Source organism: Cervus canadensis, chromosome 16, assembly GCF_019320065.1.
Source record: "Cervus canadensis isolate Bull #8, Minnesota chromosome 16, ASM1932006v1, whole genome shotgun sequence".
NCBI classification, from domain to species: Eukaryota; Metazoa; Chordata; class Mammalia; order Artiodactyla; family Cervidae; genus Cervus; species Cervus canadensis.
Genome location: NC_057401.1, coordinates 17,349,279 through 17,377,006, shown reverse-complemented (window position 1 = coordinate 17,377,006; position 27,728 = coordinate 17,349,279). Strand labels below are relative to the sequence as shown.

The following is a 27,728-nucleotide window of genomic DNA, read 5'->3' as shown; positions in this document are numbered from 1 at the left end:
AGCTTCTTAGACCTACTGATTTGGTTTCCATCAAATTTAGAAGAATTTTGGCCACCATTTCTTCAAACATTTTTCCTGTGTTCTGCTTTGTCCTGTCTTTCCGGTCCTCCATTCACAGCATTAAGCTGCTCAAAGCTGTATCACAGCTCACAGATGTTCTGTTTACTTGTAGAAGCTTTTTTCTCTTTGAGTTTCAGTTTGTATAGTTTCTCTTGCTGTATCTTCAAGTTCACTAATATTTTCCTTCACAATGTCAAATAACTATTCATCCATCCAGAGTATTTTTCATGTTGGCATTGTAGTTTTCATCTCTACCAGTTTGATATGGGTCTGTTTTGTATCTCCAGGTCTCTGCTTAACATGTTCAAACTTTCGCTTAGCTTTTTGAACATATGGGGTGCGGTTGTAACTGTTTTAATGTTCTTGTCTTCTAATTCTACCATCTGTATCTGTTTTCAGTTGGTTTGGGTAAGTTGATTTTTTTTCTCCTCAGTATGGGAAGCGTTTTTCTGCTTCTTTGTTTGCTCGGCAATATCTGATTGGATGTCAGACATTTAAATTTTTTGCCTAATTGGATAGTGGATATTTCTGTGTTCGTGTGTGTGTGTATGTGTATATATGTATATTTGAGCTTTGTTCTGAGACAGTTACATTACTGGGAAACAGGTTGATTCTTTCAGGGCTGACTTTTAGATTTGTTAGATGGGACTAGAGCGTAGTTTAATCTACAACTAATAATTCTGCACTGTTGATGCAAATCATTTCTCAGCACTCTACTCTGCCCCGTCGATAAAGAGGTTTTCCACTCTGGGTGGTGGAAACTGACATTGCTTTTGACCCTGTGCAAATCCTGAGTTCTGTTCCTTCTGATCCTTTTCAAGTGGTTCTCTTCCTGACGTCCAGAGTTCCTCGCTCACCTGAACTGAGCAGTGCTCTGCTGAATACTTGGTCTTCTGCCGATCTCCATCCAGAGTATAGTCTCTGTAGCAGTTTCCTGTCTGGTAGTCTATCCTGTGAATTTTAGGCACCCTGTTCTCCCTGGACTCTCAGCCTCATCTCCATAATTTAGATAGCATGGTGGGTTTTGGCTGGATCCCCTCCCTCTTGCCACAGCCTAGAAACTGTCAGAGCATTGAGCTGAGGCAATTGTAAGGGTAATTCTTGTTTACTTTGCATTCTCAGGGACCACAGTATTTATTACTCAATGGCTAGTCTTGAAAATTGCTATTTCATATCATTTGTCCCTGTTGCTCCATCTTGGGTAGAAGTGGAAGACAGCTTTCTTTCAGTGAGCTTAATGCATTTGAGATTCATTTGTTCTTGCATGAATCAGTAGTTTATTCCTTTTTATTGCTGAGTAGAATTCTGTCGTGTTGATATACCAGTTTGTTTAATCTGTTCACCAGCTGAAAGACGTTTGGGTCATTCACACTTGATGGCAGTTGTTAAGTGGAGCCGCTGCGCCGTCTGCACATCTTCTTTTTGCCCAGCTATTTTTTATTTGGTTGGCTTTTTTCCCCTATTTGTTTCCTTTTAAGAATTTCTCGTATGTCCTCTATACAAGTCTTTACCACACATGTGATTTGCAAATATTTTTTCCCAGTCTGTGTTTTCATTCTCTTCCCTGTGCTGCTTGAAGAGGACACATTATTGATTTTAATGAAATCAGATTTATCATTTTTTCTTTTATGCCTCATCATGCTTTTGGTGTTGTATGTAGCAAATTTTTGCCTAACCCAAGCTCACAAATATTTTCTTTGGTGATTTCTTCTAGAATTTTAGAGTTTGTGGTTTTACGTTTATATCTCTGATTCATTTTGAATTATATTTTGTGCATGGTGTAGGTATCAGTCAATTTGGACATGGATATGAATAGCCGTTTTTTTCAGCACTATTCTTTAATTGTGTTAAAATATGTATAGCATAAAGCTTACTATCTTAATCATTTTTAAGTGTACAATTGAGTCGTACTAAATACATTCACTTTGTTGTAGAGCTGTCACCACCATCCATTTCCATAACTCTTTTCATCTTCTAAAACTGAAATTCTGTACCTATTAAACAATAGCTCCCTTTCTTTCTTCTGGTCTTTTTATGTCTTATTGTTCATAATTTTCCCCAGCTGTGCATGCACATAGTTATTTTTAGTCCCTCATAGTTTCTTTGTATTTTGTTGCTGGAGGAGACATTTGGCCAAGGGCAAGCACTGCAACAAAGGGTCGCAGGTCCCAGCCTGTCTCACATCCTCATCTGGATGCTTGAGTGTGGAAGGACCCACTTTTACACTTGTGTAGTTGTTGGCAGCGTCCAGTTTCTCATGGTTGTAGGGCTGTGCAAAACAGTTTTTTGATTGATGTTGGCCAGAGACCATCATCACCTACTAGAGGTCACCAGCAGTTACTTGCCGCATGATATTCCCCAACATGACCTTTTTTCCTTACAGCCAGCAAGGGAAAGAGAGACTTCAACAAGAAAGATTGCTGTATTTATGTAACATCATCATACAATCATGTGCATCCCATAACCTTTGCCGTATTTTCATAGTTAGAAATAAGTCACAGGTTTTGGGCTCACTCAAGGAGAAGAGATCATACAGAGACACGATCACCAGGTGGTGGGTGTTGTCAGGCTACCTTCAGAGTCTGCCTTCTGTATACAGTAACAGAGGAACATTATGTTGAGTACAAAAGAGTATGTAAGATTCCACTTATATGAAATTGTAGATAAGCAAAAGTAATCAACAGTGACAGAAAGCGCCACTTGTTGGGGGCTGTGGGTGAGTTAAGGTGGGTGTTTGCATGTAGTCAGACACTTGGGAACTTTTAGGGTGATGATATATTCTATACACTGATTGTGGTGCTAGTCACACAGTTGTGTACACTTGTCAGAACTCGTGGAATTACACACTTAAAATGGTTTTACTGTATTGTATGTAAATTATACCTCAATAAACTTGATTAAGGAAAAAGAACAATAATAGCCATGAACATCACAAAATTTGTAACTTAATTATGGCAGCTAAATCTAATAATATCCTTAAGAAACTTTTTAGAGTCAATAATTAGAAAATAACTCATTTTATAATACATTTGAAGAATTTTCATAGTTAAACATGTCTTTTTTTGTCTTTTTTTTATACAGTTTATACAGATTTTTTTTTTAATAAGTTCTTTACGGTGTGTCAACCTATAATTTCATTCTGAATGGTCACCTACTGAATCTGGTGATAAATGTCTCATTTACCTCAGCCCCTGTTGATACTACTTCTAAAAGTGTATTAGCCATTTTCAGTTCTTACAGAATTTTGAAGAAGGTGTGCTTCATAAAGTATTTTCCTGCCTGCATCTTCTAGTCTTTTTTAGTGGTTAATGGGAACTTCAACTTGCATGTTCACTTTTACACTCATTATAGTGTGTTATATTCCAGTAAGAGTATTAAAGTTCAGTGAAAACCTCATGCATACTGATGAGAATGCCAATGAACATTGGTAAAAGAATGCTAGGATCTTAAGGCATAAACTGTCCAGTTATCTTGCTATATTCTGTTCAAACAATAGTTACATTATAATGAAGACTGATACAGAATCCATCATACAAATATAATTAGCAATGGCAAAATCATTATATAATTTGTAATTGAATAGAGGTTCAGTTCCAGATTGTTCTGAGTTTAAAAAAAAGAAATGTAATGATTTGATATTAGTGCTTATTTCTGTTCCTTCCTCCTTATAACCTTTGCCAGCCTTCAGCAAGACATTTCCTTTGCTGTATGTAGTGACTGGGAAACTAGGGATGATTATATAAATGAGTGATAACATTGAAGATTTCCAGCTGTAACCTTTATTGGATACATAACACTGAACAGGCATCAACCATCATCTCAAGAAGACATTTCAAGTATCTGGTTATTGTAGAATTATAAATATTGTAGGATTATTTATTTCAGAAATTGCATGTATCTATCTAAATAAAAATCTCTTTTCCTTGAACCATTTAAAACAAAGTTAAAGGAAGCCCTGATATCTTTCCTTAGAAAACAGTGTCTCATGAGAATGAATAGTCTAGGTTGTATTAATATATTACCTTAATACTTAATATTATATCTATGAATGAATTGTATAAACTTATACAAAACCAGTAGGGTTTAGAAAAACACATATCAGAGTTTCTTCAGCCTATTAATCTACCTTGGAATTAAAAAAAAATTATTTGAGGGTTTTGCAGGTGATCCAGTGGTTAAGCTTGCTAATGCTGGGGACACAGGTTTAATCCCTGGTCCTGGGAGATTCCCACATGTCACAGGATGACTAAGCCTGTGTACCACAACTACTGAGCCCTCACTCTAGAGCCTGCGAGCCACAACTGCTGAAGCCCGTGCACCTGGAGCCTATGCTCAGCAACAAGAGAAGCCCGCACAATGAGAAGCTTGCACATCACAGCTAGAGAGTAGCTCCTGTTTGCCATAACTAGAGAAAGCCTGCATGCAGCCATGAAGACCCAGTGCAGCCATAAATAAATAAATAAATCTGTAAAAAATTTTGGATTGTTGGATTTGGATTCTACTGAAGAATTTTTTCTTTTCTCAACCTTATGAAAAAAAATTGAAAATTCTGTTTGATAGACTCATCAGTAAGACAAATTGTTGTTTTTCTCATAGTGACAGTGTGTTATTGTGCCATTATACTTCTTTGGATGATCTAATGTCCGTGCTAGTGTTCACAGACTCTAGAATATATAGCAATCAGATAAAAAGTGTGTTCGTTTTTTGGAGGGTTTTTTTGTTTTGTTTTTTAATGTTTATTAGAGTATAGTTGATTTACAGTATTGTGTTAGATGCAGGTGTACAACAAAGTGAAAAAAGTGTAATAATAATGACTTTTATTTTTGATAATATGTGAAAATGTTTTTAAATCAAAATATATAATTATTGCTAAAAGGATTATACTTAACGGTAGCCCTAGCACAGAAGTTGGCAAACTTTTCCTTAAAGGGCCAGATGCTAAATATTTTAGACTTTGCAGGCCATATGGTCTTTGTTACAGCTTACTCATCTCTGCCAGTGTAGCACAAGTTATAATAGATATGTAAATAAATAAGTATGACTGTGTTCCAGTAAAACCTTATTTACAGACACTGAAATTTGAATTCTGTGTAATTTTCATCTGTCATGAAATATTGTTCTTTGTTGGTTATTTTTCCAGCCATTAAAATAAAAAATAAAAAGCAATTCACGAGTTACAATTTTGCTTGCAGTCTATAGTTTGTCAATGCCCCCCTCCAGCAGTTGACTTTTCTGAATTAACTTTCTACTCTAAATCAGAACTGAATATTTATTGCTTAAAACATTTTTAAGGTACATGGCTCATAGTGAATTATTTTAAATGCAGTCTCTTTCCTATGGAGAAAAGTACCCATAAATAGAGACAATATTTTGACTATAAAGAGGCAGTTGAAAAATTCCATAGCTTACTTATTTCCTTGATTGTGCAGAAGAATCTTGATATTGCTAAGCTGAATTTTTTTTTAATACAGGTCAAAATCCCATTACAGTGATTATTTTTATAGTGGGAGTACTCATTCAACAACTGTATTTAAGTACCTACTCTTTCGAAGCATTTAGGTAGTAGATAAATAAATCTCCCATGGATACATCCTGCCTTTGACAAACTTCCAGCCTAGAAAGGAATATAAAATCTGTGCAAGTTGTGGCTAAAAATGAACTAAATAGAGCTGGAAGCCAAAAAGAAGAGAATGCAGATGATAACAACAGGGATCGAAGTTCAGAAACAGGAATAGATAGAGAAGGCAAAACGCTGGGTACTGTATTGAAAATACATGTATGGGGTTAGTGCCAGAGCGAACAGAACAGGGAGAAATAACCAGTCACAGGCCCACAACTGAATGTTGCTCTTTCCTCCCTCACAGTCATTCACTACTGGGCTTGTCATGAGAATGGGTCCGGCTACTATTACTTGGAGCAGGCAGGCTACTTTAACTAACCTGTCAGAAGAGAAGGTGGCTGGTGAATGGACAGAGCTCAGATTTTAGAGCCAGTTAAACCAGCATTTGATTCTGTGTCTGTTACCTACCAGATATGTGAGTTTTGGCAAGTTGCTTCATCTTTCTGAACCTCAGTTTCCCAGTCTTTAAGATGGGGTTAATAATGCGTAGTTTCTGACATGTAGTTAGTGTTGTGACCTATTCCTCTTCCTAGTTTAGCGTTCCTTGCTTGTTGCTTATAAACTTTGAGAAACTGCTTAGTAGAGCACGGATGGTTTTTGCAGCCAGAGACAGGGTCAGATGTGGATTCAAATTCCACCACTACTGCTTAATGTGTAAACTTGGGAAAGTTATTTAATTTTTCTATAAAATAAGCATTCTTCACAATTTTGTAATGAAGATTGAACCAACTAAAGTGATAAAATAGTTTCTACTTTTCAAAGACCATATTTCTTGCAGTATATCAGCATATGTCCTCATAAGTCAAGCAAGTTTTGTTGATCTTTGTTTTTTGGAATCTGTTATGAAAAAAAAATACAGGTTTATTGAAAAATAGTAAAAACTTAGACTTTTATGTTTACTGTATGCCAGACTCTGAGCTAAGAATTTATATATATTATTTCATATAACTTTCACAATAATCTTAAAATGTAGATACTAGTATTATAATTTTATAGATGAGGAATCTGATGTGTAGAAAATTAAATAATTTGCCTCAGGTTACACAGCTAGTAAGTACTTAAGTGGGGATTTGAACCCCCAAATTCTGCCTCTGCTCTTCTAAGCACTGTATCACATGTCTTCTTGTGATTCTGACACACTTCCTCAGAGGCAGCCGCCTCCACTCCCTTCCTGTTGCTAATAGCATCTAACGCAGTGCCCCGCGTCCCGTAGGCACTTAACAAGTATGAACTCTTCTGCTGTGCATCTCATCTCCCAAGTGTTGGAGCTTAAGGCCTGTTATACCAACCATAGGAGATAGACTGCTTGCTACAACAGATTAGAAGAGAAGTCTCTGAAAATGAAAACTTTTCTCCATCCATTCTTTTATATATTGAGCAATAATTGGTTAACGTTACCAGGATAAGTTTAATGTCGTTTACTGCATTATAATTTGGCCTATATGCCATTATTTACACTAAATTGAATTCAGATGCTTATGAGGTGTGATTTTAGCTATGAAACTATCCCCTTGACAGTCTCCCCACACTCAAGTATTTTTTTATGACACAGATCATTACCTGACATATGTTTTGGTGATTCTTTTCTGTAGCTCCTTCACTAGTATATATGCTCCAGAAGAGGAGGGAACACGTTTGGTTCCCTGTTGTATCTCTAGAGCCTAAAACATGCATGCATGCTAAGTTGCTTTAATCGTGTCTGACTCTGCGACCCCATGGACTGTAGCCCGCCAGGCTCCTCTTTCCATGGGGTTCTCCAGGCAAGAATACTGGAGTGGGTTGCCATGCCCTCCTCTGGGGGATCTTCCCGATTCAAGGATCGAAGCCACGCCTCTTATGACTCCTGCATTGGCAGGCGGCTTCTTTACCACTAGCACCGCCTGGGAAGCCCTAAGACAATGTATAGCAGGTGCTTAATACATATTTGTTTCATGCGTGAGTAAATAAAATGTTTGTGCAGTTTATAGAAAACTTACATTTAGTTATTATTTTTCTTTCTAGCTTGGATCAGAAAAACAAGAAAGACTCCGCCTACTATGGAGGTAAGAATACACAAGAAAATATTCACATATGTGTCTGTAATGCTGTGCTTCTCAGTTGAGAGTTTGTACTCTCAGAGATACGTGAAACCTCTAAAACATATATGATGCCCCTCTCCAAAATGTTAATTTTACTCCATAGAAAATAATTTCAAACATTTTTACAATAAAATAAATGTAAAAATCATGGAATATAACAAAATTTATATAAAATTTTAAATGAAGTGATAAAAATTTAATATATGTGCTGCCGAAGCGAGCACAATGAAGTGATAAAAATTTAAAAACAAAATAAAAATACTTTAGGGGATGTTTGGACTTAGAGCAGCTTGCATCAGAACATTTCCCTGGCCTCTGGGAGTTCTCTGTTCTCATATGGATGCTTTGGTGGAAGAGTTGAGAAACACTGAATCTCTTGGTCCTATCCAAATCATGCTGTTTATTTTTGCCCTTAATTTTATATAAAACTATAAAATTTTGCAATTTGTATGTAAATTTAATGCCATCAGGTAGCTGAAGAAACTTTAAAATATACAATTAACAGGTAATAGGTAGCACTCAGTAGCTAATAGTTGAATCTGTATTTAAAACTGCAAACATAGGGAATTCCCAGGTGGTCCAGTGGTTAGGACTTCACGTTTTCACTGCTCAGGGCCTGGGTTCTATTCCTGATTGGTGAACTAAGATCCTGCAAGCTACATGGAGCAGCCAAAATAAAAGCTTTAGAAGCATAATTTTGGTGGTATGCAGAATGAAAAACGTAGCAAAGCTGTGGTATTTGTGTTTTTAAAACATGGTTATTTCAATGGCAGAAATCAGTACAATATTGTAAAGCAATTATCCTTCAACTGAAAATAGATTTTTAAAAAAGAAAAAAACATGGTTATTTCATAATTTCACAACAATTATTTCATAATTTTTATTTTGGAACAGTAGCAAAATGTTTGTAAGAGATAAATGTATTTCATAGAAGGCAAGTTTTCAAGTTCATTAATATACTGCCTATTCCTTTTCTTCTACTATTGAGGATTCTTCTTTTCCCTCCCTGTCACAAACCCTGTTGACAACATAAATGAGTTCCAATACTCAGGCCACACTTTTTAAGAGGTGGGTACTCCAAGGCAGAATTTAGGATAATCTGTAAATTAGCATACCTGTCTTTACTGTTCCATACCTCCTGGACTGACCCTATCAATGTTTGTCTGACCAAGGTCTAAGTGAGCATATTACTAAGCCTATTTCTAGCTTTATATGTTGCTTCCACCTTGGCCTTGTCCTACTCTGAATAAAAGTGGGAAAAAAATCAGTGTGATCCAGTATGTAGAAGTATCTTCTGTGGTTTCCAGTGGTAAGGATGGATCAAGGAGCCCTTCTTGTGTTGGCTATAATAAGAGCTACTGTTCTTAGAGAAAAGGGTGCTTCTTCTATCCTCAGGACTTTGGAAGCCTTCTTTCATGGAAACATTGATACATGTAAAGTGAGTAGATGGAAGTAACTGCAATTATCAGTCCTAAGTCACCACTCCTGTAAATGTTAGGTAATCCCATCATCTCAGACAAGCTTCAGTTAAAACAGTGAGACCAAGTCATTCCGTCCATGGTGCTCACATTCTCAAATATCTGAAAAGGAGCCCTGTGTTTCCTCTTTTCAAATATACTATTAATTGCAGTGTTCTTTATACAGAAGAGCCCCCATGTCTGTGGGCCCCCAATACACACACACACATCCTTTTCTCTCCCTCCTGATCCTTTCCATTGTGTTTCAGGAATTTCCATTTTTTTTTATTAGCAAATTGCCATTCACATTTAATATTGTTCTAGGAATTTTCTCTACCACAGAACCTCTACTAAAATCTACCTGTGTCTAAAACATAGTGAGTCTCTTCTTTCCTTGAAGTGGATTGTGCCCATTTTCCTACAAGGCATAGAAAGAAAGTAGGATCTTTCCCCTATCGTTTCTAAAATATTCTTCCATATTGTGGGCCCAGGAGAGTGTAGTACCTTTGCAGTCTAAGTAGATGTCTTTCAACCTGTTCATCATTTTTATCTTTGCTATTGTCCAGAGCACTCTCCCACACTGATGGCAGAGATTAAAACTAGACTTCCATTTTTTTTTTCTGTCACTGTCTAGTTCTTTGACTTTGTCCTCACACCTGTATGCCTAGCTCAAAGAACAACCACTTCCATAACCATACCTTAGTTCGTATCATCACCAAACACCATTCTACCATGACAGCTTACAAACTTTTCAATCCCAGATTCTACATATATCATATTAAGGGAGAGGAAAAACCCATTTACAAGAAAAATAAGGCATGTATACAGAAAACCACAAGAATTAAATGGGATTGTTTAATTATAAGGTTGATTATAAGGCAAATATAATATGATAGGTTATTATAAGGCAAATTCCACCCAGATCAAGAAATACAACTTTGCCAGCTACTCATATGCCCCATCTCAATACAACCTCCTTCCTACCCACAAAAGCAACCTGGAACCCTGACTTTTGTAGTAACCATTTCCTCACATGTTTAAATAATCTTTCTTCTCAACCAAATGTACACTATAGTTTAGACTTGGCCTGTTTTGTAAAAAACTTCATACTTAAGTCTCTGCCAGTTTATATGTTCTTCCTCCATCACTTTTATTTCCTGACAGATTTATCTATTGAAAAAACCACCCAAAGTTTGCCACAGTCTAGATTTTGCTAATCTTATGCTCTCTGTGTAGGCTTCCCAGGTGGTGCTAGTGGTAAAGAACCTGCCTACCAATGCAGGAGACATAAGAGATGTGGGTTTGACCCCTGGGTTGGGAAGATTCCCCTGGAAGAGGGCATGACAACCCACTCCAGTATTCTTGCCTGGAGAATCCCATGGACAGAGGAGCCTGGTGGGCTACAGTCCAAAGGGTCTCAAAGAGTTGGACAAAACTGAAGTGACTTAGCATGCATGCACGCATGTTCTCTGCGTAATCCAACATGTTCTCCTGTTCCTCTGTCTTCCAAATTGACAGCTGGATCCAGCAGCTAGATATTGATGTTTGATCTTTTTGTCAAGAATGTATAAAGTGTTTGGCAAGACTACAGGAGAGCGTTGTATCGAGTTGTCCTTCTTGTTGTGATCTTTGTAGATGCTCATGCTTAATACGTTTGGTCAGTTCATTGGAAACAACCTCCTGTTAGTGCATAGCTTTTGAAACTAGTTTTTTAAGAAGCTGCCAGTAATTTGAGTTCTCTACTTTTTTTCAAATCTGTTAGTGAACTCCCACCCCCAAATAGACTTCTGCCATATCATATAGGCTGTGGCTAAAGGTTTGTTATTTAGTCACTAAGTCATGTCCAACTCTTTTGCAGCCCCATGGACTGTAGCCTCCCAGGCTCATGGCTGAAGGTAGCCAGTAACAATTAGAATTACCATTTACAGTAGCATCAGAAAGCATAAAATACCCTGATATAAATTTAACAAACTATATGCAAGACATGTAGACTTAAAACTATAAAACCTTGGTAAGAGAAATTAAGGAAGACCCAAATTAATGGGGAGATATATCTGTTCATTGATTGGAATATTTAATATTGCTAAGGTGTTAGTTCTCCCAGAACCTACTGATTTGCAGCAGTAATTCTTAACACTTTGTCATGCATCAGTTACAGAGAAGCCTTATTATAACACAAATTGCAGGACCTTTTCCCCAGAGTTTTTGATCCACAAAGTCTGGAGTAAGGCCTGAATATTTGCATTTATTGCACATTCCCTGGTGATGCTAACTAATGCTGCTGATCCAGAGCCTGTACTTTGTGAACCACTTCTCTACAGACTCAGTCAAGTAAAAATCCAGTTAAAATCCCATTAGACTTGTTTTGGTGGAAATCAACATGCTGATTCTAAAATATATATGGAAATTCAGAGGACCTAGAGTAGCTGAAAGCAGTCATGAAAAAGGAGACAGCAGTCAGAGGACTTATGCTCTAACAATTAGAAGACTGACTTTAAGACTCAGTCTAAAACCATAATAATTAAGAGCATGGTACTGGTGTAAGGATATATAAACAAATAAATGGAAAAGAATAGAGAGTTTAGAAATAGTGTACAACCAGCTGGTGTTTGGCAGTAGCACCAAAGGAACACCATTAGAAATGAAGAGTCCTTATAACAAGTGGTGTTTGAATAATATCCATATGGAAAAGCTGAACTCGATCCCTCCCTCACATCATACCCAGATATTAATTAAAGGTGTGGATCCTAAACTAAACGTAAAAGTTAATACTATAATGCTTCTACCAGAAAACATAGTGGATGGCTTCCCTGGTGACTCAGTGGTAAAGAATCTGTGTGCCAGTGCAGGAGACACGCGTTTGATCCCTGATCCGGGAAGATCCCAGATGCCACAGAGCAGCTAAACCAGTGAGCCACAACTATTGAGCCTGTGCTCTAGAGCCCATTAACTGCAACTGCTGAAGCCCGTGCATCCGAGAGCCCATGCCCTTCACAAGAGAAACCAAAATGGGACACGTGTGCACCACAATGAAGAGTAGCCCCCACTCGCTGAAACTGGAGAAAAGCCTGAATAACAGCGAAGACCCAGCACAGCGAGAAATAAATGAAATAAAATTATAGAAAAAGGAGAAAACAGTGGGATATCTTTACAACTTTGGGAAAGACAGGAGACAGCAAGCACCATCATAAGAAGAAACATTGATAAATTGAACCTAATCAAAGTTAAAAACTAACGCTCAAATCAAAAGAGAACATGAACAAAGGAACAGACTGGGAGAAAATAATCCCAGTACATGTAGCTGACAAAGGACTTGTATTCAGACTGTATAAAAACCACTGCAACTCAGTGATAGAAAACAAAGCTAATAAAAATGGGGTGAAAATCTTGAATTGGCTTTAATAAGATTCAAGAATAGCCACTAAGCATATGGAAAGATACTTAACATCACTAGTCATCATAATGGGATGCCATCACGCATCTATGAAAATGGCTAAAATTTAGAAGATCGACAGTAGCCGTAACTAGAGCAACAATAAATGCACATATATAACCATTACAGTGCTGATTGGTAGGAAAATTATATAACCATGTTAAAAAAACTGACAGTTTCTTCCTACCCTATAACTCAGCAGTTATAGGCCACCTTGAAGGTGAAGGAATCCGTTTTTTGTTTTTTGTTTTTTTTTTTTGGAATCCGTTTTTAGGCTCACTTCTTGGGATGCTCTGGCCAAAAGAACCTAGTTCCTTGAAATACTATTTAAGCTTCCTGATTCATGCCCAGCCCAACTTTCTAGCTTTCCTCTTTGTATTTGCTATATCCATCCTACCTTCAAATGTACTCCTTGCTCTTTCCCAAGTTGAATGCCTTCTATCTCTTCCATCAACTGGGCTCTTCTGTGTATGCTTAATTTCATTTAACAAGCCCTTTAAAATCATTGCAGCACTCTTTGCATAACTAGAACATGGAAGCAACCTAAATGTCTGTCGACAGATGAATGGATAAAGAAGTTGTGGTACATATGCACAATGGAATATTACTCGGCCATAAAAAGGAACACATTTGAGTCAGTTTTACTGAGGTGGATGAACCTAGAGCCTATTATACAGAGTGAAGTAAGTCAGAAAGATAAATATTGTATACTGACACACATATATGGAATCCAGAAAGATGGTACTGATGAAATTATTTGCAAGGCACAACGAAGAAACAAACACAGAGAACAGACTTATGGACACGGGGAGAAGGGAGGATAGGGTGAGATGTATGGAGAGAGTAACATGGAAACTTACATTACCATATGTAAAATAGATAGTTATAGTTCAGTTGCTCAGTCATGTCCCACTCTGCGACCCCATGAATCGCAGCACGCCAGGCCTCCCTGTCCATCACCAACTCCTGGAGTTTACTCAAACCTATGCCCATCGAGTTGGTGATGCCATCCAACCATCTCATCCTCTGTTGTCCCCTTCTCCTCCCGCCCCCAATCCCTCCCAGCATCAGGGTCTTTTCCAGTGAGTCGACTCTTCGCATGAGGTGGCCAAAGTATTGGAGTTTCAGCTTCAACATCAGTCCTTCCAGTGAACACCCAGGACTGATCTTTTTTAGGATGGACTGGTTGGATCTCCTTGCAGTCCAAGGGACTCTCAAGAGTCTTCTCCAACACCACAGTTCAAAAGCATCAATTCTTCTGTGCTCAGCTTTCTTTATGGTCCAACTCTCACATCCATACATGACCACTGGAAAAACCATAGCCTTGACTAGACGGACCTTTGTTGGCAAAATAGATAGCCAATGGGAATTTGCTGTGTGTCTCAGGGAACTCAAGCAGGGGCCCCATGTCAACCTAGAGGGTTGGGATGGAGGGGGAGACGGGAGGGAGGCTCGAGAGGGAGAGGACATATGTACACCTGTGGCTGACTTACGTTGGTGTTTGACAGAAAACAAAAAAAATTCTGTAAAGCAATTATCCTTCAATTAAAAACAAATAAATTTAGAAACAAGAACAAAATTGTATAGTGCTTTCTTCAACTTTTCTCCCAGCTTCTTAACTCAGAGTTAGTCATTTCTTTCTTGATATAGCTATACTGCCTTATGTACTTATATAAGCCATTGAGTTCAGTATTATAATTACTTATTTTATTTGTTCATATATCAGACTATAGTATGGGCTGTATGGCACAAGGATTGTGTCTTATTCATTTATATATCATAAGCACTTAACACAGAACCTGATTCATTATTAGATAGGCTTTTATTGACAGACTTGAAAATCTCAATGCCATGTAAGTATATTACATGGTTTGTATGACAGAGCTAGAATTTCCAGCAGCCAACTATAAGATAACCCTGAGAAACTGAATATATTTTGAAATTGAGCATTGCTTGTACTTTTTTTCATGAAAGTTCACATTTTACTTCAGGTTGCCAATATCATTCAATACCTGTTCATCAGTTCAATACAAGTTGAATTAACATTTCACAAAAATTAATGAGGTAAACTTTTCATAGTCTTAACTATATCCTATTAGAAGCCACATATAGCAAGTATTTTGAAATATTGCTTCTCCTTTCATACTGACAGGACAGTAGGAAACACAGTTTTTTGTTTGAAAAAGTGAATAAATGTATTGACAAAATACGTGACTCAGCAGTAGGTTTACAGACAGTAGAAGAAAGCGGTAATATTAGAGCTTACTCACTTCCTTCTTAATACATATGCTCAATGAAGGGCTTCTCTGGTGGCTCAGCTGGTAAAAAAAAAACAAAAAACCCGCCTGACAATGCAGGAGACCCAAGAGACGCAGATTCAATGCCTGGGTCAGGAAGATCCCCTGGAGAAGGAAATGGCAACCCACTCCAGTATCATGCCTGGAAAATCACATGGAGAGGGGAGCCTGGTGGGCCCAGTCCATGGGTCACAAAGAGTTGTACATGACTGAGCACACACGCCCACAAGCATGCTCCATGAAAGAGGAAGAGGAGATTCTTGAAACGAGTAGAGAATGGTGCTACATGGTGATACTGTAGTCGAAGGAGAGGCTGGAGCTGCGAGGTAGCACCTTGTTAACTTGACCATGTTCTCAGATCTGGACTGAAGGCTCCAATGACTCATTTTTCGTCCGTGTCCAAAGTGATTTGGCTCTTGAAAGATATCACAGCGACTAAAGCACAAGAGAGTTTGTAAGTGTTGCCAGAATTCCAGTATATTAATTTACAGTAAGAAATTAAATTGGCATAGGAAAAAGCAGTAGGATATGAGTATGATATTTGGATGAGAAAAGTTAAGTAGTAAAATTAATGTTTAATTGCATCAGGCCCGTAATCACCTGTTGTGTCCATCTCACCATAGGGATAGTCTGACCACACGAATAGCCTTATGATTTGGAATAGAAAAAAATTGCCACGTGCTTGTTAAGGTTTTTCTTCCCATGAACAGTATTTTTATAGATTGTCAGCATTTGTTTCTGTGATTCCCTTTTTTCTCTGCTTCTCTTTTCTAATTGACCTATTATTTTGCTATTACAGTAGTTATATTATGGTCAAATGTTGCTGGCCCTGCAGCTCTTCTTTTGTTTTACTCTTTTCATATCTCTGCCCCAGCCTATCTTGCAGTTTAACTTTCAGAGAGGACTCTTCTTTCTAAATTTTTGAGGCCCATCTCACTGTTGTCTCCAAGTGACTGACATTTGTTGAGCACGTTCTTGGTGCCTAGTATTATTAGCTCATTTTATAAGTTACAGAATCAAAATGTCTTAGGATTAACATTTTGCATATATAATCCTATTTTTCTACAGACTTACATGGGGAGTGTATGTTCTAATGGAAAAACAGACCCCCTACCCGAAAGCTCACAGTGTCACTGTTGGAAATGTGGTGGAATTGGATTAAAAAATTGTACCAAGTTCATACTCTGAGTTATAACATCATTCATTTAAAGTGAATGAACTAGAGATGCATGTATCAAGATGGATAAATCTCAGAAACATAATATTGAATAAAAAGAGCAAGTTGCAGAAGGTTTCATATGACACAATACCATTTATGGGCTTCCCCAATGGCTCAGTGGGTAAATAACCACCTGCAGTGCAGGAGACATAGGAGATGCAGGTTTGATCCCGGGGTTGGGAAGATCCCTTGGAGAAGGAAACAACAACCCACTCCAGTATTCTTGCCTGATATATCCCATGGACAGGGGAGTCTATGGGCTACAGTCCAAAGGGTCACAAAGAGTCACACATGTCTGAGTGACTAAGCACTATCATTTATATAAAGTTTGAAAGCAGGGAAAGAAAAATGGACTTCTAAGTAAAGTTAGTCAGTTCAACGTATGTGTTTACTTTCTCCTTTTGAGCTTAATGAAAATTAAAGTAAAGGGTTTATTTTTAAAAGCATAAATTTACAAGGTCAATGAAAAATTGAAGACACAAAAGCAGTAACAATGTTTTAGAAACTGGAAAAACAGATGAGCAAATGTTAGCAAACTTAGTAAATCTGAGAAGCATGACTCGTAGCAGAGAAAAAAACTTAGAAGAAACCCAGTTTAAGCCACAGAACCCCAGAATGCTCAGTAATTAGCAGTGCCAGGAACCTGAAAGTGGAGTTGAAGCTGATGCTAAAAACAGTAACCTGGTTGAAAATCTGTTTAAGAAGCAATTAGGTGTTAACCAATAAATGTAGAAGAAATAATAGAGTTGGAAAGTCACCATTTTTCAACTGTCATTGTGATAATCAATTCAAGGAAAAATCATTAGTGGATATTAAAACCATTGGATCAAATTTTGTTGGGGAATAGCATATTTACATAGTCTCAAGTTGCCCTACAAATTGCTTATTAATTACAAAGAGGAAGAAAAAGTAACTTTATAGTGGACAAATTTCACCATATCACCTTAAGCAGTTAGCCAAAAGTTGTATCAAGTAGAACAGACTTCACCTCACGTATGCCTCTTTGTATAATGCAGTGAGAGTAAGACGTCATTCATGTAGTGTATATATGTGTGTGTGTGTGTGTGCATGTGTGTGTGTGTATTATTTTTTTAATGAACAGCCTTAATCAAGTCACAAGGAAGTAACCAGAAAACCTCATGAAACTCCAGGCTAGTCATGTCAGTGTAATGAACAGCAAAGAAAAACTAATCAATGTGACAACTAAATGTGACATGTGATCCTGATTGGGGAGCAAACTTAATAGCATTGGGATATTTCTTTAAATTTGAACATAAACTATGTATTAAATGATAGCATTGTATCAGTGTTAAATCTCCTGAAGAAAAAGAAAAGGACATTGTTAAATTCCCTTTGTGAAAGTCTGAAAACCATACAACTTATCTACCCAGTTGAAAACTGGAGGTTTTATTCATGGGGAAGGGAAAACAGTACAGACTGTTTTTCAGACAAATATGAAGGAAGAGGTACATTCTGAAAAATAAAGGGATTAAATGAACACATACATACTGAACATATAAAGTTGAACTACAGATAAGTATGTGGGAAATAAATAAATGTCATTATCTCCAAGAAAAACCTTGGGTAGAAAAAGGAAAAGTAATCCTAGTATACAGAAAACTCACTTGTTGATAGTGTTTATTCATAATACTAATATAAATATTGAATATTGATCTATAGCTATATTGAGGATATGCTCATTTGCTCAGTTGTGTCCAACTCTTTGTGGTCTCATGGACTGGACTTTAACCCACCAGGGTCCTCTGTCCATGGGATTTTCCAGGCAAGAATACTGGAATGGGTTGCCATTTCCTTCTCCAAGGGATCTTCCCAACCCATGGATTGAACCCCATCTCCTACATCTCCTATATTGGCAGGCAGATTCTTTACCACTGAGACACCTGGGAAGCAGGATAAATCCTCATTTTCAGTAATGAGAACTTAATATATAATGCTTAAAACTGAAAAATAAAGCAGTGATAATAGAAGAATGTTATGGAGGGGTTGTAACAAAGTCTCCTTGATAGCTGTCAACACTCTTGTGACTCCCTGGTTTGGCCTGTACTATTAATACCAGCCAGAAGAATATAAAGTAGTTGTTTCCCAGGAGAAGGAAATAATATTTTTCATAATAAGCCTTTTAGGACGACGTGGCCTTACGTAACTTTGATTTAAAGAAAGAATTTGAGAAACCACACACACAGTGCTGTAGGTGAGTTCAGTTCAGTCGCTCAGTCGTGTCCGACTCTTTGCGACCCCATGAACCGCAGCACGCCGGGCCTCCCTGTCCATCACCGAGTCCCGGATGGATGAGGGTAGCAAAGTTTTTTCTTCAGAGCACTTGATAGTAAATATTGTGGCCATTGTGAGACAATCTCTGTTGCAACTATTTAACTATGCCATTTTTTTCTCTGAAAGCACTCATGGACGATATGTAGACCAGGGGGTGTGACTGTGCCCAACCCAACTTTGCTTACAAGGCAGGCAGCAGCTGGATCCTAGTTTGTCAACCCCTGCTGTTGATTGGTGGTTTTCAAACTGGGATACCTGTACCCTGGGTACACAAAGACTTCCTGTGGGATATACAGGTATGGATAGCTTTAAAGCAATTAATTTCCATGTTCTCTCTTTTCATAAGTAGTTCTTCCTAAAAAAGATTTGCCGGAGATCCTTCTGGTCTGCCAGTACTCCTTTCTTTCTTTTTTCATAATCATCTGTCTTTCAGAAGAAAAGCTTACTTCTTGTCCACCCTAAATCTAACTACGGTGTATTGCCTTGGAATTTAAAAATCAGGGCACCAAACAAAGAGACATTGGAGAATCTGTCCTGAGGAAAAGTCTCTTGTAGAACAAAACAGAAAGCTTCAATAAAAATTATTGAAAGGGGCAACACATTATTTTATCCAGGTGACAGACTCATGGCAAGACCCCATGCCTTATAGTGTCTCTGTCTACCTAGCTATCCATTATCTCTCTTAATACTAAAATTCCAAAAGTGAGAAAGTTGTCATGGGCACACATAATAGCAAATTTATTTGAATTTGAAATTTAAGTTAGACTTTTTTCTGACAGTCAGATTTGGGTGATTGGATTTGACATTGGGGACTGGTTTTGCCAATTAAGTTATATGGTTATATTTTCCATAAATTGAATAAACTAAACTGCAGTCCAAATCTTTGACAAAAATATTTAAAGCATGCATTCAATCTACAATAAACTGCCATTATTTAAGTGTCAAATAAGCACGGTGGTACATAGTTTTTAAAAGTCTTAAGAGATGAGCATATAAAAGTTTTAAAAACCACTGCTGTTTTGTTTATGGATCTATAAAGATGTAGTAGAAGTATAAAAACATGCATGTAGTTGTTACTGCTGGGGAAGGCCAGTGTGGACAAGGGGTCACAGTATTTTCTTGGTCGTATCTGTAGTTTTTCTTTTCTTTTCTTTTTTTTTAGTTTTTATTTTCTTAAATTGGATGGTGGTCATACCTGTAGTGTTTTCTTTCTTAAGTTGGTCATATTTGTTGTGTTTTATTTCTTAAGTTGGATGGTGGGCACATGGGCATATATTATATTATTAGCTATATTTATTTATGGGCTTCACTTGTAGCTAAGTTGGTAAAGAATCTGTCTGCAATGCTGGAGACTCGGGTTCAATCCCTGGGTCAGGAAGATCCTCTGGAGAAGGAAATGACAACCCACTCCAGTATTCTTGCCTGGAGAACCCCATGGACAGAAGAGCCTAGCAGGCTGCATTCCATGGGGTCGCAAGAGTCAGACATGCTTAGTGGCTAAACTACCACCACCACATTTATTTATACATGTGAAATATTTCCTTTGAAAAGAATATAGTGAAACCTTATAATCATATATTTTAAGTGAACATGTTGGATCCCTGATAGAAAAATAAGATATTCAGAATAAACTGAAAAATTAAATGCTTGAAATTCTAAAATACCAAAAACACTTAATGAGTTACATGGCAATATGTATAAGAAACAATAAAAAAAGGAAAAGAATCAATGTGGTTTAGTTTTGGGAATTCCTTTTTAAATATTTAATGCTCTTATGGTTTTATTGTTCATTCAATTACTTATCAGGCACCTAGTATGTGCTTAATAGGTAACATAATTTCTTTGTAGACGTATGTTGTACATACCAGTTTGTCCTAGATATCTTAACTCTGTTAAATTATGTGTAAACCATTTCTAGTATCATCTTTTTTCCTCTGTGAAACTGAATTAGTCTCATTCTTTAAGGTTGCAAGGAAAAAACAGTCACATACTGCCTTCTGAAACTGGATCTCATTGCAAGTTGACACAGAAGCTTTGTATCTTCAATGGTATAGTCCTATGAGATCTTTGGTTTACGAGACTGGAAAGGATATATCCTGAGCTTCATCAACGTACCATTCTTTATTTACCTACTAGCATTTCTGCCTCCCCAAAGGAAAAGATGTGGTTGAATGGGTTTACCACCATCCACAGTGAAAGGTCCCTGTTGGGCCAAGTTTTATGCCAGTTATTTGACCTCTTTCTTACCTAACTCATTTGTGGTTGCCTTTAACCAGACCAGAGAGCAGGCTTGTCCCCAATCAGGACTGCCTGAAGCTTAGAAGTTTGTACCTGCCAGTGTAATTTTGGGGCACTTTTGTGACTGTGACTTGGCCTATTCACTATGACTTTACTTGATTTTTTCCTTGTTTTATTTAAAAATTAGTAAACAATAATATTTCCTAGAAATAATAAATTACCCCAAATCCTATGGCTGGCTGCACAGCTCTTAACTTCTGACTAGTTAATTTACTCATGTATTCATTGGCACATATTTGGTATGTTTATTGCTTTGTATCTGATGTTTTCACTTAACTGTCGTAGTAAAGGAATATAAAAAAGCACTTGAAGCACAATAGCAGGACACTTAGAGATGCCTTTTCTATGTACCTTCTTTGGTATTGCTCAGTTGTGTCCGACTCTTTGTGACCCCATGGACTGTAGCCTGCCAGGCATGTCTTTCCACAGAATTCTCCAGGCCAGAATACTGGAGTGGGTAGCCGTTTCCTTCTCCAGGGGATCTTCCCAATCCAGGAATTGAACCGGGGTCTCCTGCATTGCAGGCAGATTCTTTGTCAGTTGAGCTACCAGGGTGGCCCTTTGGTATTGATCTCTACCTTTGTGAAAACTGAGAAAATATGAAATTTGCCATGCTTCTCTAGAAAAGTGTAGTAAGGATGAAAGTGAATCATTTCTGTGTTTTGAGCTCCCCAGAGTCTATACTCTAACCATAAGCTAGTGAGCATCTCTAACTATAGGTATTTATTTATTAATTGTGCTAGAAATTTTTGTTAGTTTATGCTATAAATCTTTGGTTCTCAAAACATTGATTTTAAATGAGTCTTACAAAAAAGTAGTATCTCAAATTTCAAGCCTCCCACCTTTCTCAGTCTGAAAGGATTGCTTCTCATATACTTCTGTACAAAGCTGAGGCCGGAGTTTAACCTTAGTTTTGGCACATATTTTCTGCTGTTTTGACCTTTATCTGACTTTTAAAGCAGAATATGTAAGCTTTTTAAAAGTTGTATATAAGTAAAGTGCTATTATTCATTATTTTTGGATATACTTGTGGTCAGGGTCTTCTGAGATTCATCATAACCTACTGGGTGCATATTTAAAAGTGCAGAATTAGTTGTGAGTAGTTAACCTTCTGAGTCATGTCATCAGTCACTAAGACAAGACCCATTTAAAACTGGGTTTACCTCCATAGAGGAAAAAGGTTAAAGAAGTTAAAATGAGAGTAGGGTTTTTGTTTGTTTGATTCACACTTTTTCTCTGTTATCTCACCAAACAATTTCTTGTAATTTTCCTTTTATTCATTATTGTTATATTCTTTACAATCTAAATTTTAGAAGAACTGATTACTGCTAATCACTTTTATCAAATGTAATCTGATCATTTGATTTGCCCGCTGAGGAGCAAAAGGTGTAGGTGCCATCCTTAGCACCCTTTATTTTAAGACTCCCACCTAAGGAATGGGCCCCCAAAACACATAACTCTTAAAGCCAGTTGGGTTTACATCCATGAGACACTCAAGACTATAGCAAACAAAGAAGTGCTTGTTAATGGACAGGAATACTCACCACAGAGGGAGCAGGTAGAAATGCCCATTTCCCTGAAAGGGGCCTATCTGCATACTTCAAAAGTTGCTGCCTGTGGGTCAGGCTTCAATTTAGCACACTGTCTAGGGGACAGCGGCAACCCTCCCTGGACATCGGATAAACCAGCAGACACCTATCTACTTTCTCCCTCCAGACCACTCCAAGTTGCTGGTATCTCCCTGCAAAAAGCTTGTACATACATCTGGTGCCCCAGCTTTTGCAGCAGCTGCCAAAATGGACAGATGACTGAATCACCTGGCTCTGATAGCCGCTGGGGCTTGCATTCATGAGCCCCACAGGACTATAGCAAACAGAGAAGCAGCTCTTAATGAGCACAGGAGCACCCTCTTTTCTCTTCCCAACCCCACGGCTACAGGAAACAGGAATAACACCCACCTGCTAGCTTCTCCTGGGAAGAAGCTTAACTACATACTTTTGAAACTGCTTAGCTGCTGCCTAAAGTCTTTGACTATGTGGATCACAATAAACTGGAAAATTCTTAAAGAGGTGGGAATACCAAGCCACCTTACCTACCTCCTGACAAACCACCGTACTCCTCCTGTATGCAGGTCAAGAAGCAAGAGTTAGAACTGGACATGAAACAGCAGAGTGGTTCAAAGTTGGGAAAGGAGTATATCAAGGCTGTATATTGTCACCCTGCTTATTTAATTTATTTGCAGAGTACATCATGCAAAGTGCTGGGCTGGATGAAGTACAAGCTGGAATCAGGATTGCTGGGAGAAATATCGATAACCTCAGATATGCAGATGAGACTACCCTTATGACAGAAAGCAAAGAAGAACTGAAGCGCCTCTTGATGAATGTGAAAGAGAAGAGTGAAGAGGAGAGAGAGACTGGCGTAAAACTCAACATTCAAAAAACTAAGATCATGGCATCTGGTCCCATCATTTCATGGCAAATAGTCACTATCTGCAGTGATTTTGGAGCCCAAGAAAATAAAGTCTGCAAGGAGATCAAACCAGTCAATCCTAGAGTACATCAACCATGAATATTGATTGGAATGAATAATGCTGAAGTTCCAATACTTTGGCCACCTGGTATGAAGAGCTGACTCATTAGAAAAGACCCTGATGCTGGGAAAGATTGAAGGCTGGAGGAGAAGGGGACGATAGAGGATGAGATAGTTGGATGGCACCCCTGACTCAATGGACATGAGTTTGAGCAAGTTCTGGGAGATGGTGAAGGACAGGGAAGCCTGACATGCTGCAGTCCATGGGGTCACACAGAGTCGGACACAACTGAGCAACTGAACAACAACAGCTGCTGCCTGATTCAGCTTCCAGTCATCCAGCATCTGGGTGTTTAATACAGTTATCCCTTCGAGACACTGATAGGTCTTGACACAGCCTCAACTGTTGAGAGCCACTGAAATTAAAGAAGGTGGCCTGGACAGTCACAGAGCTTTGGGAGACAACCAGGAGCTCAGGCTGTGCTGATTAACGAGGTTCAGCCTCCACGTGAGACCAGGGTGTCAAGACTGGGAGAGGTGGCGTTTTATTTAATAAGTAAACACCAACACAGAGATTCAAGGAAAAATGAAGAAACAGAGGAATGTTCCAAACAAAAGAACAACTAAGTGACCAAAAACAAATCTTAATGAACTGAGATAAGTGATTTACCTGATAGAGAATTCAAAATAGCAGTCATAAAGATGCTCACCAAAGTCAGAAGAGCAACGTATGAACAAAGTGAGAATTCCAAGAAGAAGAGACAGTAAATGTAAACAGAAATCATAAAGCTGAAGAATATAGTAACTGAACTGAAAAATTCAACCTAAGCATTTAACAGCAGACCAGATAACATGGAAAAAGGATCAGTAAACTTGAAGACAGGGCAGTGTAATTCTTTCAGAGGAGCAAAAAGAAAAGAGAATGAAATAGAGTGAAGAAAATTTAAAGAACTTGTGGGACACCATCATGAAGACCAATATACACACATTATTGGGATCCCAGAAGGAGAAGAAAGGGGCAGAAACATTATTTAAAGAAGTAATGGCTGACCTGATGTGAAGAACTGACTCATTTGAAAAGACTCTGATGCTGGGAAAGATTGAAGGCGGGAGGAGAAGGGGACGACAGAGGATGAGATGGTTGGATGGCATCACCGACTCAATGGACATGAGTTTGAGTAAGCTCTGGGAGTTGGTGATGGGCAGGGAAGCCCGGTGTCCTGCAGTCCATGGGGTCACAAAGATTCGGACACAACTGAGCAACTGAACAGAACTGAAAATGGCACTAGTGGTAAAGAACCTACCTGTCAATGCAGGAGATATGAGAGACACAGGTTTGATCCGTGGGTTGGGAAAGTCCCCTGGAGGAGGGAATGGCAACTCACTCCAGTGTTCTTGCCTGGTGAACCTCATGGACTGAGGAGCCTGGCAGGCTGTGGTCTATAGGGTTGCAAAGAGTTGGAAACGCTGAAGCGACTCAGCAGCAGCAGCAGCAGCAGTACCTAACTTACTACTCTCCGTTTTTCTAAACTGAAGTCTTATGGAATTTTTAGGGTAAGTTGAGAAATTTGGATGATACCCCCACCTCTGGGGAATTATGACTCAAAAGATAACCTTTTTTTTTTTCCTTCTTAATTTATAGTTTATTTTGACTGTGCTGAGTCTCTGTTGCAGCACATGGGTTTACCTGTGTGAGCTAAGTTGCGGTGTGTGGGATCTTAGTTCCCTGACCAGAGACTGAATCCCAGACCGCCTGCATTGGGAGTACAGAGTCTTAACTGTTGAACCAACAGGAAGTCCCCAAGATAGCCTTCTTATCTCCAAAGGCTTTTTTTTGTTTGTTTTATTTTTTTAAATTTTTTTTCCATTTATTTTTATTATCCAAAGGCTTTAAGTGATTTGTTTCTTGTTATTACTTTCTTCTAAACATACTCATACAACATAGGTTATTGGCCATGGACACTATATATTTTTTGATCTATTAAATTTTTTATCATTAAGTTTGCTGTGAGTATTAATGTCTCTAAAAGTCAGTTTTATTTGCATTGTTCTAATTCCTAGTTCCAAAGTATAGAAGGGACTTTCACTCTTTTAGGTAATGATTGTGACTGTTAGTTAAGGGAAAGTGCAAGAAGATGCATTTGAACTTTTCACATCAGAGCCAAATACTGAATGATCCACAGTGATGACTAAAAGAGATAGCTCAAGTGATCAGATATCTCCAGATGAATGATTAATTTATGTTAAATCAGTTAAGGAGATAATTTTAGCTTTTACCTTTTTGTTGTTTGCTGCATAGACTGTTTAATAAATGCAAATGCAGTGGAATAATTTTAAGAAAAACAAGGTGCATGCAGCCTAAATGATAATTGGTTAACCAAAACTTCAGATTGAAAATTACTTATTTGTACTTCAGGGGCAGTAACAATGTCTGTCAGGGAAGTGGTGAAAAGTCCTTCGTATTAGACAGTACCAACAAAGAAAGCTCCTTTTGCCAGTATCTGAACATATGGCAAAGAAATGTTTTTCCAGACTTCTTTGTGCTAGCAGGGACTGGACTCCTAGTCACTTGGACCTTTGTTTGTATAGCCGAGATAATGAATATTCCACATAAATAATTATAATTAACTTCTCATTGAAGAAACATAACCTTGGAATTCAAAGCTGCGTTCTTGGGTAAATCATCAATTTTGGAAAGAAGTAGAATTAAATTTTGTCTGTTTTTTTGCAAATAAATGGCTGGTACAAAATTAATAAATTTTGTAGAGGTTTGCCTTTCACAAAAATGTATTTGTTTAGATTGAAGTACTTTATGTTGAAATACTGTATTTTTCTTTTTAAAATACATTTCCTTTATACTGTTTTTTCTCTGAAATATTATTTGCTTAAAATTATGCATGTTATTTTCCTTTTTAAAACACAGTAACTCAAACCCTTTAGAATGTGCTAGCTAAAAATGCCACCAATTCAGATTTTTAATTTCATTTGTAAACTCACTTGTATTTCACATGTAAGTAGGGTGAATTTCTTCAATAATCAGTACATAAAAATCAAAGTTATTGAAAAAAAAAGTAATGGCTGCAAACTTCCCTAACCTGGCATAAGAAACAAATTTAGATCCAGGAAGCCCAGAGTTCCAAATAAAAGAAATCCAAAGAGACTCACACCGAGACACATAATTAAATTGTCGAAAGTTAAAGACAAGGAGAGGACTGTAAAAACAGCAAGGGAAGAGCAACTTGTTACACACAAGGGACCCCCCATAAGACTATGAGAAATTTTGTAGACCAGAAGGGAGTCTCATGGTATATTCAAAGTGCTATAAGAAAAATACTGCCAAGAACTCTCTACCCAGCAAAGTTGTCCTTCAGAACTGAAGGAGAGAAAATGGGCTTTCCAGATGAACAAAAGCTGAAGGAGTTTATCACCACTCTACAGGCTGTAAAAGAAATGTTAAAGGAATTTCTTTAAGCTGAAATGAATGGATATTAATTAGTAAAAGGAAAACATGAAAATATAAAACCACTGATAAAATAAATACGTAGATAAAATCAGAATAATGTTGTAATGCTACTGCTGCTGCTAAGTCGCTTCAGTCCTGTCTGACTCTGTGCGACCCCATAGACAGCAGCCCACCAGGCTCCTCTGTCCCTGGGATTCTCCAGGCAAGAACACTGGAGTGGGTTGCCATTTCCTTCTCCAATGCATGAAGGTGAAAAGTGAAAGGGAAGTCGCTCAGTCGTGTACGAGTCTTAGCGACCCCATGGACTGCAGCCTACCAGGCTCCTCCATCTATGGGATTTTCCAGGCAAGAGTACTGGAGTGGAGTGCCATTGTCTTCTCTGATAATGTTGTAATAGTAGTAGGTAAATCACTTATAACCCTAGTGTGAAGATTAAAAGGCAAAAATATTAAAAGTGACAACTACAATAATTTGTTAATGGATACACAATGTAAAAATGTAAATTGTAATGGAAACAAAAATGTTGAGGGGGAATGTAAAAATGTGGAGCTTTGTATGTATATGCAGTTGTTGTCAGCTTAAAACTGTTATAAATATAAGATGTTTTATGAAAGCATAAAATGCAAAATGTTTTATGGTGATCACAGAGCAAAAACCTATGGTAGATATACAAAAGACAAAAGGAAGGGAATCAAAGCATAGCACTACAGAAAAATCATCAAATTACAAAGGAGGATAGCAAGAGAAAAAGAAATTACTAGACAACCTGAAAACAGTGAACAAAATAGCAATAGTAAGTTCATAATTATCAATAATTACTTAAAATGTAAACAGACTAAATTCTCCAGTCAAAAGACATATGGTGGCTACTCTATGGTATGAATTACCATATGACCCAGCAATCCCACTTTTGGGTACATATTCAAAGGAAACAAAAACCTTATCTCAAAGGATATTTCTAATTACCTCATCTTTGCAG

At 37.8% G+C, this 27,728-nt stretch overlaps 1 protein-coding gene across 3 annotated transcripts in view; it reads left to right on the top strand.

Moving 5' to 3' along the window:
• Nucleotides 1-27,728, top strand: part of NDUFAF2 (NADH:ubiquinone oxidoreductase complex assembly factor 2) — a 164,274-nt gene that overhangs the window by 109,411 nt on the left and 27,135 nt on the right. For all 3 annotated transcript variants that reach the window (XM_043488483.1, XM_043488484.1, XM_043488482.1), the window contains exon 3: nt 7,682-7,722. In XM_043488483.1, coding sequence (XP_043344418.1) covers nt 7,682-7,722 — 41 coding nt within the window. The remainder of the gene's footprint in view (nt 1-7,681; nt 7,723-27,728) is intronic.